This window comes from Malurus melanocephalus, unplaced genomic scaffold (assembly GCF_030028575.1).
Source record: "Malurus melanocephalus ecotype Western Australia unplaced genomic scaffold, MMel_1.1 scaffold_938, whole genome shotgun sequence".
NCBI classification, from domain to species: domain Eukaryota; kingdom Metazoa; phylum Chordata; class Aves; order Passeriformes; family Maluridae; genus Malurus; species Malurus melanocephalus.
In genome coordinates this window covers 93,517-109,299 of record NW_026624170.1, presented here as the reverse complement: position 1 = coordinate 109,299, position 15,783 = coordinate 93,517, and the positions used below count along the sequence as shown (strand labels likewise).

General features: G+C 64.1%; 2 protein-coding genes across 4 annotated transcripts in view; one reads left to right on the top strand and one right to left on the bottom strand.

Moving 5' to 3' along the window:
* Positions 1 to 5,110, top strand: part of YARS1 (tyrosyl-tRNA synthetase 1) — a 5,610-nt gene extending 500 nt beyond the window's left edge. The window contains exons 3-14 of one of the 2 annotated variants that reach the window (XM_057386219.1): positions 431 to 584; positions 659 to 834; positions 974 to 1,103; positions 1,364 to 1,444; positions 1,714 to 1,806; positions 2,006 to 2,141; positions 2,286 to 2,371; positions 2,767 to 2,902; positions 3,501 to 3,595; positions 3,717 to 3,910; positions 3,997 to 4,138; positions 4,642 to 5,110. In XM_057386219.1, the coding sequence (XP_057242202.1) occupies positions 431 to 584; positions 659 to 834; positions 974 to 1,103; positions 1,364 to 1,444; positions 1,714 to 1,806; positions 2,006 to 2,141; positions 2,286 to 2,371; positions 2,767 to 2,902; positions 3,501 to 3,595; positions 3,717 to 3,910; positions 3,997 to 4,138; positions 4,642 to 4,752 (1,534 nt within the window). In that variant the 3' untranslated portion in view covers positions 4,753 to 5,110. Of the gene's footprint in view, positions 1 to 302; positions 585 to 658; positions 835 to 973; positions 1,104 to 1,363; positions 1,445 to 1,713; positions 1,807 to 2,005; positions 2,142 to 2,285; positions 2,372 to 2,766; positions 2,903 to 3,500; positions 3,596 to 3,716; positions 3,911 to 3,996; positions 4,139 to 4,641 lie in introns of those variants that run through there. The other variant, XM_057386218.1, reaches the window with a different exon arrangement.
* A 220-nt stretch (positions 5,111 to 5,330) lies between these two features.
* Positions 5,331 to 15,783, bottom strand: part of KIAA1522 (KIAA1522 ortholog) — a 15,735-nt gene continuing 5,282 nt past the window's right edge. The window contains exons 1-7 of one of the 2 annotated variants that reach the window (XM_057386217.1): positions 13,556 to 14,099; positions 12,013 to 12,168; positions 11,753 to 11,808; positions 10,579 to 10,696; positions 10,090 to 10,206; positions 7,169 to 10,009; positions 5,331 to 6,297 (exon numbers count right to left, since the gene is read on the bottom strand). In XM_057386217.1, the coding sequence (XP_057242200.1) occupies positions 6,275 to 6,297; positions 7,169 to 10,009; positions 10,090 to 10,206; positions 10,579 to 10,696; positions 11,753 to 11,808; positions 12,013 to 12,168; positions 13,556 to 13,613 (3,369 nt within the window). In that variant the 5' untranslated portion in view covers positions 13,614 to 14,099 and the 3' untranslated portion in view covers positions 5,331 to 6,274. Of the gene's footprint in view, positions 6,298 to 7,168; positions 10,010 to 10,089; positions 10,207 to 10,578; positions 10,697 to 11,752; positions 11,809 to 12,012; positions 12,169 to 13,555; positions 14,100 to 15,783 lie in introns of those variants that run through there. The other variant, XM_057386216.1, reaches the window with a different exon arrangement.

The window sequence follows — 15,783 nt, the reverse complement described above, 5'->3', positions numbered from 1 at the left end:
CGGGGATCGGGGGAATCGGGACCGGGGGAGGGTTGATTGAGGATGGATCGGGGCTGGATCGAGGGGAATGCGGCAGAACTGGGGCCTGAGAGGGTGGAACGGGGCAAGAACAGCAAGACAGGCCGGGATGGGGCAATTTAAACCGGGGTCTGAGAGGGTGGAACGGGGCAGGAACAGCAGGGCAGGCCGGGATGGGGGATCTGAACCGAGGCCTGAGAGGGTGGAATGGGGCAGGAACAGCAGGGCACACCGGGATGGGGGATCTGAACCGGGGTCTGAGAGGGTGGAACGGGGCAGGAACAGCAGGGCACACCGGGATGGGGAATCTGAACCAGACCCTGGAGCTGACAGCCCGTAAAGCCCGGGTCCCCTTTTCCCGCTGTGTTCCCAGGGAGGCCCAGCCCTGCCACATCTCCGTGCTTTTCTGTCCCTCACAGGAGGTGCTGGGCGAGGACAAACTCATGGCCATCCTGAAGGAACGGGAGCTGAGGATCTACTGGGGCACGGCCACCACGGGCAAGCCCCACGTGGCTTATTTTGTACCCATGTCCAAGATTGCAGATTTCCTGAAGGCCGGCTGCGAGGTGGGCTGGTGCCACTGGGCTGGTGGGGGTGGCACCCTGAGGCGGGTGGCACTGATTGTCCCCCTGTCCCTTAGGTGACAATCCTCTTTGCTGACCTCCACGCTTACCTGGACAACATGAAAGCTCCCTGGGAGCTGCTGGAGCTACGCACCCGCTACTACGAGCACGTCATCAAAGCCATGCTGGAGAGCATCGGGGTGCCCCTGGAAAAACTCAAATTCGTCCGGGGCACCGATTACCAACTCAGCAAGTGAGTGCTGGGCGAGCCTGACCTGTGGCTCTGCTAATCCCAAATCTGCTCTTCTCCTCAGATTGTCCCTCCAGGCTTTGTCCCCTCTCAATCAGGCCAGCAGCAGTGCTAAAAGCTGTCCCCATGTCCCTTCCTGCAGGGAGTACACGCTGGACGTGTACCGGCTCTCCTCCGTGGTGACACAGCACGATGCCAAAAAGGCAGGGGCGGAGGTGGTGAAGCAGGTGGAGCATCCTCTGCTGAGTGGTTTGCTCTACCCAGGCCTGCAGGTGAGCTGGGAAAAGCACAGGGAGCTGCCATCATCACTGGGAGAGCTCAGGGAAAAGTTTGATTTGTGGAGCTGAGCGTCAAGGTCGTTGTTTTCCACCCYAATGTCACRCTGGTGGTGTGGCCTGGGCACRGRGCTGCTRTTCCARCAAACAATCTGGAATGTTCTCATCATTCCTGGGATGGGAATGGCCTGGGAGAGGCTGAGGGACAGGCCAGGATTGTTTGGGGTCCAACCTTGAGGCTCTTTCTGTGTCCACAGGCCCTGGATGAGGAATATCTCAAGGTGGACGCGCAGTTTGGAGGGGTGGATCAGAGGAAGATCTTCACCTTCGCAGAGAAGGTCAGGATTCCAGATTCCTGCCAGGCTGGGGGCTGAGGGAGGGCTGGGACCATCAGGAGCAGCAAATGTGGGATTTTGGTTGGTGCCACAGTGCTCTGTGCTGCTGCTGCTCTCATTCTCTGTGCAGCCACACATCCCTGGCTGTGACTCTGCGCTTCCTCCTCCTGTTACCCCAAATCCCAAAGTCACCTGGAGCCAGGAGCAAGCAGGAATTGTGAGTTCAAGCTGAATGAGGGTTTTCCCTGACTCGTGTCCCTGTGTTTTCCCAGTATCTCCCATCTCTGGGCTATGCCAAACGTGTCCATTTGATGAACCCCATGGTTCCTGGGCTGACAGGCAGCAAAATGAGCTCCTCAGAAGAGGTTGGTGCTGGGTCTGGCTGTGCTCAGGGGGATCTGGAGGGGCAGGGTGGTGCCTGGGGGCTGAGAGAGAAGCTGAACTCTCCCTCTTCACTCACACGAGGTTCTAAAAGGGTGGAGTAACTCTCGAGTGAGGAATATCTCAATATTTCTTTTTCTGGGAAAAGCTTGGATGAAGGGCTGAGGGAGTCTCTTGCTGCAGGACTCCAAGATTGATCTTCTGGACCGCAAAGAGGACGTGAAGAAGAAGCTGAAGAAGGCTTTCTGTGAGCCAGGGAACGTGGAGAACAATGGGGTGCTGTCCTTCATCAAACACGTCCTTTTTCCCCTCAAATCAGGTGAGGGGCTGGGGTGGGGACAAGAGGAGGGGACAGGAACACTGAGTGCCACCTCCCTAGTCCTGCTCTTGGGCAGAGTGAGCTGGGCCTCACTTTTAGCTGRGCTTGGAGTTAATCTGAGCTTTAAAAACCTCTGTGCTGCAGAGTTTGTGGTCCTGCGAGAGGAAAAATGGGGAGGAAACAAAACCTACACGGCCTACGAGGCCCTGGAGAAGGATTTTGCTGAGCAGGTGAGTGCTGGGAGGGGCTGAGCCTGCTGCCTGAGGTTCCTGGGAGCAATTTGGGATTACTGGGAGATGGAAATCCACACTGGGAGATGGAAATCTGCACTGGGATGAGGTGTGGAGTGTGGCCTGGTAGTGTGGGGTGCTCCCAGCACGGAGAGCCCGGAGGTGGGAGGATGAGGGAAGGGTGTGGGGTCAGGACAGCACCACATCAGCCACATCCTGGAGCAGAGCAGCACTTAAACCATTCCCAGCTGWTCTCAGGCTGGAAGCAGAAGTGTCCAAAAAATTCTGATGTCCAAGGGGAGTCAGGTCAAGAATTTTGGATTCATCTTCCCACCCTGTTTGGGCTCCAGTTCCCACCCTTGACCTCAGACAGAAACCTTTTTGTCCTGCTACAGATTGTGCATCCTGGAGACTTGAAAAACTCGGTGGAAGTGGCCCTGAACAAACTCCTTGACCCCATCAGAGAGAAATTCAACTGCCCTGAGCTGAAGAAGCTGAGCAGTGCTGCATATCCCACCCCGTCCAAAGGCAGTAAGGAGGAACTGGGAGCTTGGGGAAGCCTTGGGAGCTTGGGGAAGTGAAATCTTGGGAAGCTCAGGGAAGTGAAATCTTGGGAAGCTCAGGGAAGTGAAATCTTGGGAAGCTCAGGGAAGCCTTGGGAGGTCAGGGAATCCTTGGGAGCTCAGGGAAGCCTTGGGAGCTCAGGGAAGCCTTGGGAGCTCAGGGAAGCCAAGCCTTGGGAAGCTCAGGGAAGCCTTGGGAGCTCAGGGAAGCCTTGGGAGCTCAGGGAAGCCTTGGGAGCTCAGGGAATCCTTGGGAGCTCAGGGAAGCCTTGGGAGCTCAGGGAAGCCTTGGGAGCTCAGGAAAAAGGGCTGGGTGGAACAGAGTCACTCCAGGAGCTGAGGTCAGAGAAAAGTTTTGAAGCTCCAGACTCAAAACGAGCTCTGGAGAGCATTGGGGAAGGTGAGGAAAGCCACTGTGCTTGAAAAGGGCACAGGAGGGACTGTGCTYTATGGGATTGGGATGAGCATGGAATTCCCTTTAGGGAATTCCCTCCAAGGCCTGCATTTGGGGTTGGCCACTCCCTGGGTTCCTGCTGAGTTCTGTGACCATTCCCTGTTCCCTGCAGAGCCTGGAGAGAAAGGCACCAAGAACTCGGAGCCCGAAGAGGTGGTGCCATCCCGGCTGGACATCCGTGTGGGCAAAGTGATCAGCGTGGAAAAGGTACGGGCACGACGGGCAGCACGGAGTGACCTCCCCTGTGGCAATTTGGGCTGTGCCTGAGGGGGGGAATGTCACTGTCACCTTCCATGCCACTCCATGCCATCCTCACTCCCCCTGGCAGCACCCGGATGCCGACAGCCTGTACGTGGAGAAGATTGATGTGGGCGAGGCCGAGCCCCGCACCGTGGTCAGCGGCCTGGTGCACTTTGTGCCCAAGGAGCAGCTGCAGGACAGGCTGGTGGTGCTGCTCTGCAACCTCAAACCCCAGAAGATGAGAGGGGTGGAGTCGCAGGGCATGGTGCTGTGTGCATCCAGGTGAGGGGTGGAGGGCACCCCAGGGTGCTGAGGGGCAGCTGGGCAGCGCCCTGGGGTGACTCTGGTTCTTCCACACCCCTTCTTAGCGTGGGGGAGCCCCGGCAAGTGGAGCCCCTGGACCCTCCAGCCGGGTGCTGCGCAGGGGAGCACGTCTACGTGGAGGGCTACGAGGGCGGCGAGCCTGACGAGGAGCTCAAACCCAAGAAAAAAGTGTTTGAGAAGCTGCAGGTGAGTGCTGGGAGCGCCTGGAGTTCCAGCAGGGCCATCCTGTCCCCACCTCGGGGTGACCACAAACAGGATGGAGGGGCTGACCCTCCCTCCCCACCTCAGGGTCACCCCAAATAGGGGTGGAGAGGCAGACACTCCCCAGGGGCTGACTCTCCCTAGGGGCTGACCCTGCCTTCCACATCAGGGTGACCCCAAACAGGGTGGAGATGCAGACACTCCCCAGGGGCTGATCCTCCCCAGGGGCTGATTCTGCCTTTCACCTCAGGGGGACCCCAAACAGGGGTGGAGGCGCTGACCCTCCCCAGGGGCTGACCCTCCCCGGGGGCTGATCCTCCCTCCCCACCTCAGGGGGACCCCAAACAGGGGTGGAGGAGCTGACCATCCCTAGGGACTGACCTTGCCTTCCACATCAGGGTGACCCCAAATAGGGGTGGAGGTGCTGACCCTGCCCAGGGGCTGACCCTCCCCAGGGACTGACCATCCCTCCCCGCTCTGCCCCCCAGGCTGATTTCCACATCTCCGAGGATTGCGTGGCGCAGTGGAAGSAGAGGAATTTCCTGACCAAGCTGGGCACGGTGTCCTGTAAAAGCCTCAAGGGTGGCAGCATCAGCTAAAACCAGTGCCAGGCCTCTGCTGGTGCCTCTGCCAGGCTCCTGCACCTCYGCCAGGCTCCTCCTGCTCATCTCCCCACCAGTGCTCGGCCCTGGGGGCTCTGGGACTGAATTTGCAGCCTCTCCCCKGGGAGCTGCCTCCACCATCCCCCTGGGCCAGCGCTGGGGACTGGAGGTGCCACCATTCGTCCCCATAGCCTTGGGCTCTGCGCTGGGGCCATCAGTTGTGCCATGGACTGGACTCTGTGCCCGCTGGGATGGGCAGGGCTGAAGGGAAAAGCTGCTTTTCAAATCTCGTGTTGCTGCTAGCAGAGCTGGGGACAGCTGGGGACAGCCCAGCACGCCCCGGCCACGCTCCAACCCAACCGGGGCTGTGGCCACTGGAGCTGCTCTTTGGCCAGGAGCCCAGGCAGCACCCGTGGGTCTGTCCCGAGCCCGTGGGGGGTGTGGGCCTTAAACACTGACTCGGGAACCATCTGTCTGTCATCAACCCAATAAAATATGGAGCTGAGCGTGTGTGGCCGTGCCCATCTGTCCAGGGGAGCTGGCACCTCCRAAATTTTACTGTCCCCAACCCAGGGGACATTCCTGGAGCTCAGCACCGCCCAGAAGGCACCTGCAACCCCAAACCAGGAARAACAGGAGGCAGCAAGCTTCGGTCATCATTTTTACCAGCCAGGTACAGAGCTCTGAGCAGCTACTCGGCGGCAGAGGGTCGGTTGCTTTTGGTTTGGTTCAGTTTGGTTTGGTTCGGTTGGGTTTGTTGTTTCATTTGGTTTTTGTTTCATTGGGTTTTTTTTGTTGTTTTTTTTTTCTTTTTACAATCCAAGAAATCAAAATGTGACCCGAGTTTACAGAAACAGAATCGAGGCTCTATCCCAGAGCCCAGGGCCAGCTTCGAGGGGCAGCCAGGCAGTGGCGAGTGGCCGGAGCYGGTGCTGGCCACGAGCCCCTTTTGCCTTTCCATCAAGAGCCAAAGCTKTGCTCCCTCCCAACCAGCACCTCCATCCCCTCCTGCTCCTCTTTGCATCCCCCCAAGCGCTGTCATGGCCAAAACTTTCTCATTCCCGTGTCCAAAGTGCTTCCATTCCTCSTGGGCCCGTCTGGCCGGGAGCTGTGGCTCCAGTCCCGGTGTTTTGGCCCAAATTCTGGTGTTCTCAGCCCAAATTCTGGCATTTTCAGCCCCAGCTCCGGTGTCTTCAGCCCCCAAACTCCTCTGGGCGTGGCTGCTCGGCTGCACCCGCCCAGACCAAGCATCAGCTCGGCAGGGAGGAGGTGCTGGCTCCAGCACGGGCCTCGAGTCCAGTTTAAAAAAAAAAAAAAAAAAGCAAAATAAAGCTGTAGTACTTAGGAAAGTGAAACCAACACCATTTTTGCATAAATATCATCAAGGCCGTGGAGGCTAAGGCTGTTTGCTTCCTGTATTAAGTTAGTTGCCAGTTCCACACTCGTCCGTTGACCTGCCCAGGTCCCTGAGAGATTTGGATTCCTGTCCGTGGGGGCTCCAGTCCTGCAGCGTGGTCCTTCAGGCCGTGTCTCCCCGTCCATCTGCAAGGCAGGAGGGAAGAGCCCATCAGCCACCCCAAATCCCAGCTCCCCACAGCCCTGCCAGGCTCTGTCCCTGCTGCCACCCCAACCCCAAAACAGCCCCAAAACAGCCCAGGAGCTGTAGCTTTGGGAATTTATCACTCGGGATCCCAAACGCTGCCAGGCTCTGTCCCTGCTACCACCCCAGCCCCAAAACAGCCCAGGAGCTGTAGCTTTGAGAATTGATCACTCAGGAATGCATAGCTCAGGATTCCGAACCCTCCCAGGCTCTGTCCCTGCTGTCCCGGTGCCATTCCAGCCCCAAACACCCCAAAACAGCTGTAGCTTTGGGAATTTATCACTCGGGATCCTGAACCCTGCCAGGCTCTGTCCCTGCTACCACCCCAACCCCAAAACAGCCCCAAAACAGCTCAGGAGCTGTAGCTTTGGGAATTTATCACTCGGGATACCGAACCCTGCCAGGCTCTGTCCCTGCTGCCATCCCAGCCCTAAAACAGCCCAGGAGCTGTAGCTTTGGGAATTTATCACTCGGGATACCGAACCCTGCCAGCCTCTGTCCCTGCTGCCACCCCAGCCCCAAAACAGCCCAGGAGCTGTAGCTTTGGGAATTTAGCACTTGGGAATGCATAGTTGAGATCCTGAGCCCTGCCAGGCTCTGTCCCCGGTGCCACCCCAGCCCCCAAACAGCCCAGGAGCTGTAGCTTTGGGAATTTATCACTCAGGATCCCAAACCCTGCCAGGCTCTGTCCCCGGTGCCACCCCAGCCCAGGAGCTGTAGCTTTGGGAATTTATCACTCGGGAATGCATAGCTCGGGATCCCGAGCACCTTGGGGTGGCTGAGCCTCCACCCCACACCTCCCACCCCACGTACCTTGCGCAGGGAGGCTCTGAGCCGGCGGCTCCGTGCCGTTCCTGCCCTCCATCCCCGCCGGTTCGCTCTTAGTCCTGCTCTCCTCCACCTTGGCGTTCCCATCCGGCACCGGGGAGCCCAACGCTTCCACCCCCGGTGATTTCGGGGAAGGAGCCGGCCCCGGGCCGAGCGAAGGCTTCTTGGCCACCGGTGGGGGAATCTTGCCGGGTTTTCGTTGGGTTTGCGCCTTCCCGGGACCCTGCGTGGCGGCGGCAGCCGGGACCGCAGAGCGCTGCCCCGATAAATTCATCAGCTCGGCCACCAAGTTCCTCTTCAGATCAGCCTGAGCCTCGGGGGACGAGGCCGTCTCGATCACCAGCTTCCTGGAGCTCTTGGCGAAGATGAAGCTGGCGGTGGAGGCCGGCGATTTGTTCCTGGGGGACAGCTGCCCATCGGCGGGGAGCCCCTCGGGGCCGGCCTGGGCTGCTCGGCCRCCCGATATCTTCTCGGCGGGCTCGGCGGAGGCCAAGGCGGCGGCTTTGAGGTGCACGGCCTGGTGGAGCTGGTTGGAAGGCACCGCGTCTTTGGCAGGAGGCGGCTGCCGCGTGGACAGCGAGCGGCGGACGGGTTTCTGCGGGACCGGCCGCTCCTCGGGACCGGCCCCGGCTCCGGCCGCTCCTCCGGCCGCCGGCTCCACGCTGACGGAGCGCAGCCGCACCATCTGCAGCAGCGACGGGGTGACGATGGGCAGGCTGGCGTCCTCCTTAGCCGCGGGGCCGCTCTTGCTCCGAGACACCGGCTCCTTCTTGGCCTCCGCCCGGGGGCCGTTGGCCGCCTTCTTAAGGCTGATTTGGGGTGGCAGGGCCGGCGCTGAGGGCGGCGGGAGGGGCGGTGGTGGCGGTGGAGGCACCACGGGGGCAGCTCCGGCGGGTGGGTCTTGCTGCGGAGAAACGGCGGCTGAGGATGATGAAGATGAAGATGCAGCCCCCGAGCTCGGCGTGGCCGCCTGCCCGTCCGCCGGGGCCGGGGTGGCGTCGGGCAGGCCGGAGAGATCGGATTCATCCGGAGGAGGGAAGTCTGCCATGGACAGGTCGTGCTCCTCGGGAGCGGGCGGCGGCGGCGGGGGCCAGGCGGTGTCGGCGGGGGGCTCGGCGGCGCTCTGAGGGCTCCCCTCAGCCTTCTTGGCCGGCGGGGGAGGCGGCTGGTAGGCGGGCGGCGGTGAGGGCGGCGGGGATTTGCCGCTGGGCTTGGCCGAGGGCTCCTGGCCGGCAGTGTTGGGCGCCGGGAGGGTCTGCGAGGGCTGAGGGGGTCCGGCGGGGGCCGGGGGCTGCTGGGGCTTGGTGGGTGGCGGGGAGAAGGGAGCGGGAACCTTGGGGTGCGGGGGGATGATGAACCGGTCCGAGCGCCCGCTCAGCGCCTCGGGTGGGGTCGGGTCTGAGGCTGAGGAGGAGATGGAGGTGAGGGAGGAGGACACGGAGAGCGCCGGAGACTGCAGGGAGCAGACCCGCTCCGGCTTCTGGGGCTGATTTTTGCCCGGGGACACGGCCGGGGGTCCCAAGCCTTTGGTGGGCAGTGTGGGTGTCCCGCTCTGGCTGGAGTAGCCGCTGGAAGGGGACATGGTGCGGTCAGAGCCGTCGGGGCAGCTCCACTTAGGCTGAGCTTGGGGCTCCCTCAGCACCACGGTGACCCCGGGGCGGCCCCGCGAGGCCTCGGGGGAGCCGGTGCCGGCCAAGCTCTCGGAGCGCAGGCTGCTGGTCTCGCTCAGCGGCGGCGAGAACACCTCGTCCTCCACCGTGGGGCTGAAAGGCTCCGGCCGCGGTGACCAGGGCGCGCCGCTGTCCCTCTGGGGCCGCCGCTCCGGCCTGGGGGGCAGCCCCAGCACCTTGGGCTCCCCGTCGGCCTTCTGGTGCAGCGAGTAGGTCCTGCGGGGAGGAGCCGGGGGCTTCTTCATCTTCCTGAGGGACACACTGCGGGTGGACGAGCGCTCGCTGGCCAGGCTGGCCGTGTCCGAGCCCTCGGCCTGGCTGCTCGTGCTGTAGGCAGGGGATGCGCGGCCCGGGAGCCCGGCAGCGGTGGGAGCGAGCCCGGTGGCGGGCTTGGAGCGGGAGCTGGCAAAGCTGGCGGAGCTGTAGATGCTGATCTGGTCGGTGTCGGAGCGAGCCGTCACATCCACCTCGCTGCGCGGCCCCGCTTCGGGCTGCCGGTGCTCRCTGCCGCCCTGGGAGGAGATGGTGGAGCTGTTGGACACGATGGTCTCCGTGGACTGCGAGTGGCTCCAGTTGTCGCTGGACGAGGAGGGCTCGCGGCTGCGGGCGCCGCGCTCCGAGAAGCGGGACAGGGAGCGCACCGAGGCCGGGCTGGACGAGACGAGGCTGCAGCGGCTCAGCGTCCGCACGCTGCTCCTCGTCAGGGCCACCACGTCCACCATGGGCGGCAGGATGGCGTTGGGGATGATCTTGGACATGTAGGTGCCCTGGGGCGAGATGGACATGACGGGGCCCGCCAGCGTCTCCGGGGGGTTGGCGTAGGTGGTCATGCCCGGCACGGCCAGCGACTTGGGCCGCACCATGGGCGACAGCTTGGCCGCCGTCTTCCTCCCCAGCAAGGTGTCGTCGTAGTAAACCCTGTTGATGTGCTGCTGCAGCGCCGCGTCCGCCTCCTCCAGCACGCCCAGGCAGACGCGGGCACCGCCGGCCACGGGCGGAGGCTGCAGCTTTCCGTCGATGGTGGGGATGCGGACGGCATCGCCGGGCACCTGCCCCCCGTTCAGCAGGGGCTGCGCCRCCCGGCTGTCCCCCCGGCCTGCCGGCCCTCGCCCGTCCACCTCGGGATGTGCCTTGGCTCCGTGGCTGTTCCTGAGACCTGGGAACAGGGAGAGGTGAACTCAGTGTGATCCCAAGGCAAACAGATCCTAAAAATCCTGCATTGTCCCCGAAGCTTACCCAGCTCCTTATGGACGTGCTGGGGGATGCCCAGCACCGTCGTCCTCCTCTCCTTCCTCTTCTTGCTGGCCCTCTCAGAGGATTTGGGAAAGGAGTCGTGTGGTCGGAAGGTGGAACCTACGAGAGGTGTCAGAGGGTCCAGCTGGTGTGAGGGGGGCCCTGGCCGCAGTGTCCCCAGTGTCCCCAGCACTTCCCACTTCTGGAGGTGCTCCGGGACAAGCTGGACTCAGAAACAGCCTGGAGAGGCACCAGCCAGGCTCTGAGCAGGGAGGGGACGCTGTCTGTCTGTCTGTCCATCCCCCTCGCCCAGCCCCAACCCTCTGACTCAGCCAGATCTGCTCTCATCTCTCCCCAGGGCCCCCAAATCCCAGCCCTGGCTCGTGGCCACACCAAGGCAGAGCTCGGCTCTCTGCCCCACTCCCCGACCCCCCCTTGCATCCCCTCAGCCCGCGGTCCCCCCGTCCCACAGCCCCCCGGCCAGCCGGGCACCTTTCCGCTGGATCATCTCGGAGCGGATGGACAGGGCGTCCTCAGAGGTGCTGTCTGTGGCGCAGGAGGCCGCCCGGCTCCGGAAGGACAGGCTGTCATCCTCCGAGGACGCGCAGGACTGTGGGGACACGGTGGGATCAGCACGGTGCGGGTTGTGGGGACAGAGCTGCCCCGGCCCCAGCCCCGGCCAGGCCCCTTCCCCGGCGCGGACTGACTCCGCAGCTGAGACAAAAGCTTTTCCGAGGGCCAAAGGCTGAGTCAGCCCCGCCGGCATCCAGAGTCCTCCCACCAGGAGCGGGGCTGGGAGCAGCCCCTGGGACCCCGCAGGGCTTTGCAGCCCCCCGGAGAGCAGGAGAGACGGGGTCTGTCCCACCCCAGCAGGGCTTGGAGGAGCTGCCGGGCTCGCCGCTGTGCCAAGCTCAAAATGATCCCATKGGTGTTCCCCAGGGCTGGGACAGGGGCGTGGGACAGGGATGTACCAAGCTGGGGACCCCCAGCTCTCACTGGACACAGCCAGTGGACAGCCCCACGCTGGACACCATTTCCAGTGTCCCCAACCCTACAAACCATCGCTGGCACAGGCAGAGGTCGGGATGAGACCCATGAGAATTAACCTGACCCCTCCACCTCACTCTGCCCATCCTGAGGTTCTCAGTCCCCGCTTTCCGAGGGGTTAAAGGGGCTGGGAGGCACCGTGAGGCAGCAGCTTGAGCAAACACGGGCGGGTGAGGCACTGGCAGCGGGGTCAGAGCTCGGGGATGTGCCAAAGCTCAGCTCGGCCAAAAGAGGGGGAGCTTCTCCTCCTCAGCAGCCGGGGAGGGGCACAGGCACCGGGCTGGACATGGCCAACGGTGCCATCGTCAGTCAGGGGACACCAGCGGGGCAGGATGAGGGGGACAGAGGGATGCAGGTGCCAGGGGGGCCCTGGCAGAGCCCCACGGGGCAGAGTGGGATGTGCTGAGGTTGAGGATGGGGAGAGCGGCTCGTTATGAGGAAAAGGGGACAACACAGAGGGACACACAGCCAGCTCCGGCCCCACAACCCCCCTGGACATGGTCCTGCCACCTCGGCTGGTTCCCTGTCCGACCCCAAATGCCACCAGGGAGGACGGAGGAGCCACTYTGTGTCCCCTGACCCCCAGGGCACCCCAAAAGCAGCACAAGGCTGGGCTCACCTGGAGGCTGCTGGTGTCCCCGTGGTCCCAGGCACTTTTGGTGTGTTTCTGCTTCTCTGTGGAGGGAAGACACGAGGTGAATCCCCCCAGGAGCAGCCCCCGACTGAGGAAGCAGCCACCGAGCTGGCAGTGCCCCCCGCACAACCCGGCCACCAGCGCTGGACTCCGGTCAGCCCCACGGCACCGCCCACAGCGCCCGGCCAGCCAGGAGCCGGCGACAGCCGTGTCCCCAAGGCCACCCCGCGGCTGGGGACACCTACCCTGGTGCTGCAGGGACTTGAGYCCCTGCTGGGCCTGGTTGTGCAGCTCCTCCAGGTGCGGGGGCCGCGTGCTGGGGAAGAAGACGTTGTCGGGACATTCCTCGCCCGCCGTGTACTGCACGCTCAGCCGCTTCTCGCCCTCGCCCTTGGCGGCGCCTGCGGGGACAGCGGGGTCAGCGGGGTCAGCGGGGCGGGGGGGACACGGCCAGGCCGCCACCGGCGCGTCGCACCCCACCGTGGTGGTGACAGCCACCCCGGGATGACGTTATCCCGCTCAGCCCCGAACCGGGCGCTGGAAACACCGAGAGAAATCCCATCCCGCGGCGCTGCCCGCCCGCTCGATATTCCGGAGTCGCGATGTCTCCGCTGGTTTTGTCCCCGCGGTGCTGGGATGTGGGGCCACCCCGCTCCCCAGCGCCTTCATTAGGAGCTAGGGAGGCAGGGAAATGTGCGGGATTTGGGGAGAAGGGGCAGCGCAGCGAGGATTAAATGAGGATGGAAGGACGATGGCTTTCCCTTCGGAGCGTTGCGTCATTGCCAGGCCTCGCTCATCACCCTCGGAGCGGGGACTCCCCCCGTGCCCAGGCTGGGAACCGCACAGACGAGGGAAACTGAGGCACGCCCAGCTGCAGAGATGCCCAATCCCTGCTGGATGCTGAACGCCCCATCTGCCACGCCTGGGGCGGCACGGAGCCCTCACTCCCCGCCTCGCAGCCCCCTCCCCACAACCACCACCAGCACCATGGGGTGCCCGCGGCCGGGGGCTGCCCTGGCATCGCCCAGCCCAGCCCGGGCACTGCAGCACCGTGCCACAGCCCTGCCCGAACGCCTGAGCGAAGCCTCAAACTCTCCCTGACCAGAAAAAAAAAAACAATTTCGAGGAAGGGAAGGGCGAGCGCAGCAAACCGTCGGGGCTGGCGGCGGCACCCCGGGGCCACGGGCACCTGCTGCTCGGCATCGCCAGCACCGCACTCCATCCCTTGTCCCCCGTGTTCCCCGCCATCCCCGTCCCCCCCGGRCCAGCCCGGCCAGGCGGAGAGGCGGCCGTGCTCCCACTCCCGCACACAAAGGAGCAGGCCCGGAACAATGGAGCCTCCCGCCCCGCCGCCATGCCGGCCTCTGCCTCCGCCAGCACCCGCGGTGCGAGCGGCCACCGGGCACGGCCAGCGCGGCACCGCCACACGGGTCCCCGGTGCCCACGCAAAATCCCCGCGGAGGACACCAGGCACCCACAGCCCCCCCATCATCGCGTTCCCAAATCCCTTTTCCTCCCCCAAATTCGGCAGCCCCTCGCCTGACACCCCCCAAACACGCTGGGATCTGCCTTGCGGGGAGCGGAGCGCAGTGATTTACAGCGGGAACTTCGCGGCGGGCGAGGCCAGGGCTGCGGTGACCTTCCCTGCCCTCCCCCGGGGGTGGCGGCCCCCCTGCCCCGCCGCGGGTGGGCGAGCACCCCGGGCCGGCCCGGGGAGGGGTCCCGGAGGGCAGGGGTTGTGTAAGGACAAGGCTCTGCTCCTTCCCTCCCTCCCCGCTGCTCACTCACCCTTCTTCTTGAAGAAAGCCAGAAGCGAGGAAAGGTTCCTGCCCATGAAAACCACCATGGTGGCCGGGGGAGAGGGTCTGATCCCCGGGGGAAGGGGGCTCCGCCGCCCCCCGAGGAGGCTCAGCCTATTGTGCCGAGGCTGCTTTCACCCGGCGAGTGCCGGCGGGGCGGATGCCGGCGGCCCCCAGCTCCCTCCCTCCGTCCTCATCCGCACGGGCGGGAGGATGCTCGGCCAGGCGAAGACGCTCCGGCGCAGCTGCCTGCGAGCAGGGAGCAGCTGGGGACGGGGACGGCTGCGCGGTGGCGGGAGGGGACAGTCCCGGCTGCGCGGTGGCGGGAGGGGACAGTCCCGGCTGCGCGGTGGCGGGAGGGGACAGTCCCGGCTGCGCCCACCGCTCCGCTCGAACGAGGGAGAAGGAAAGAGGGGGCCCCTCCTCCGGCCCCCCGGCCCTCCCGCCTCCTCCCACGCACGGCACAGACCACAGGGATCTGTTCTTCCAGGCTCRGGGCCAGCGTTTCCCCAGCTCCTCCCTCCTGCACCCCTGGAACCCCCCAGGACCCTGCTGGGYACGGCAGGTCTGTAAACCAGTTGCTCGCTTCCACACCAGTGCAGCCAACTGGGAGGAACTGGGAAGAACTGGGAGGCTTTTCCACCTTGGGCTATGACACGGCACAGGCAGCGGTGTCACATCCCAATCCCAGTTTGTCCCCAGTGCCACCAGGTGAGCCCCATTCCCGGCACGGCTCAGGGACATGAGCCAGGACTGGGCAAAGGGTGTTTGTCCTTAGGGACGGGGCTACGTCACGGTCACAAGGGCTGGGGAGAGCCAGGTCTGGGACCAGTCTAACCAGTAGCTCCAGCTGGCACTGTGGGGGCAGGTGAAAGCAGGGGCAGAAATGCCAGGCGGGCACACGGTGGCATTGCCCTGGCACTGTCGGTCATTGTCCCCACCATGGAGGTTCTCCCAGAGCCTTCGGGAGTTCCACCCCGCCCATTTCCCGGTGTTTTACCCCAAAAGAACAGCACCCAGAATTTCCCAGCAGGCACCCGTGTCCTTGTGCCAACCCCTCTGTCCCCTGCCCCGCAGCTCCCCCCGGGCTGTGCCCAGGGTTTATTCCAGCGGGGCAGAGCTTGGGCTGCAGACACAGCAGCGTCACCCAGCTCGGTGCCAGCACAGCCCTGGGGACAGTTTGACCTTGTGAAGGGCATCTCCGTGTCCCCAGCTCGGTGAGGATTTCCTGCCCGGAATTCCAGCGTTGCCCTAACCCCAAACACCGGCAGCTCCCCGGCTGTGCCTGACCCAGAGCCCGCTCCAGCCCTGGCAGGATGAGCCCCGCTGCCCACACGCTGCCCCAGAATGTGCCGGTGAGCCTGGGCAGACGCTCTGAGCTCTTTCCACAGCACGAGTGGGAAAGGGACATAATTAAAGGGCTGAGGATGCACAAAGCAGGCAGCCACGTGCTCTGTGCTCTGGGCAGCCTGTCCTGAGCCCCACGGCTGGTGGCAGCCCAGAGGGACACTGCTGGGTGGCTGAAATCTCCCAAGGGACAATCCAGGGCAGGGCGGAGGAGCCKGGTGGCAGCACGTGAAGAGCACCCTCCGCTTCTCCCACTCCCTGTGACCTTCGCTACCTCATCATCCTCATCCAGCCGGCCTCACCCCGGCTCTGTCAACACCCAGCGAAACCTGCTGGAAAAAGGGGCGAATCCAGCAGGGAGAGAGAGCCCTGATCCCGCAGCAGAAGCTGCAGGGCTCGGTGGGCTGGGGAAGCCGCTGCAGCTGCAGCGATGCCGGTATCAACACGCCCGGCTGGAGCCGGAGTCCCGGCCCCCGTGCATTCCTTGCGGTGCATCCTGGATCACCCCGGCCCCTCCGGGCGCGGCTGACACACGTGCCTTGGCCACACGTGGCTGCGGGATTCTCCCGGATAAGGAGCTGGAGCAGCCTCTCAGGGMGGTGGTGCTGCCACTCCCGGTGCCAGGGATGGTCGGGAGGGAGCAGAGCATCCCTGGAGAAAGGCACAGCGACGGGAAGGGACAGGGAACGCCATCACCCTGCCCTCTGCTCTGTCTCGGTGCCAGCTGAGAGGGGCTGGGGGCACCGGAGTGGGAATGGGAAGGGAAAGASCAAAACTGAGACCCCACAGGAGCACGCCCAGCTCCGGAGCAGCACAAACACGGTGCTGACCCAGCAGAAGAGAAAATTGCAGAAGAGAAATCCTGGCCAG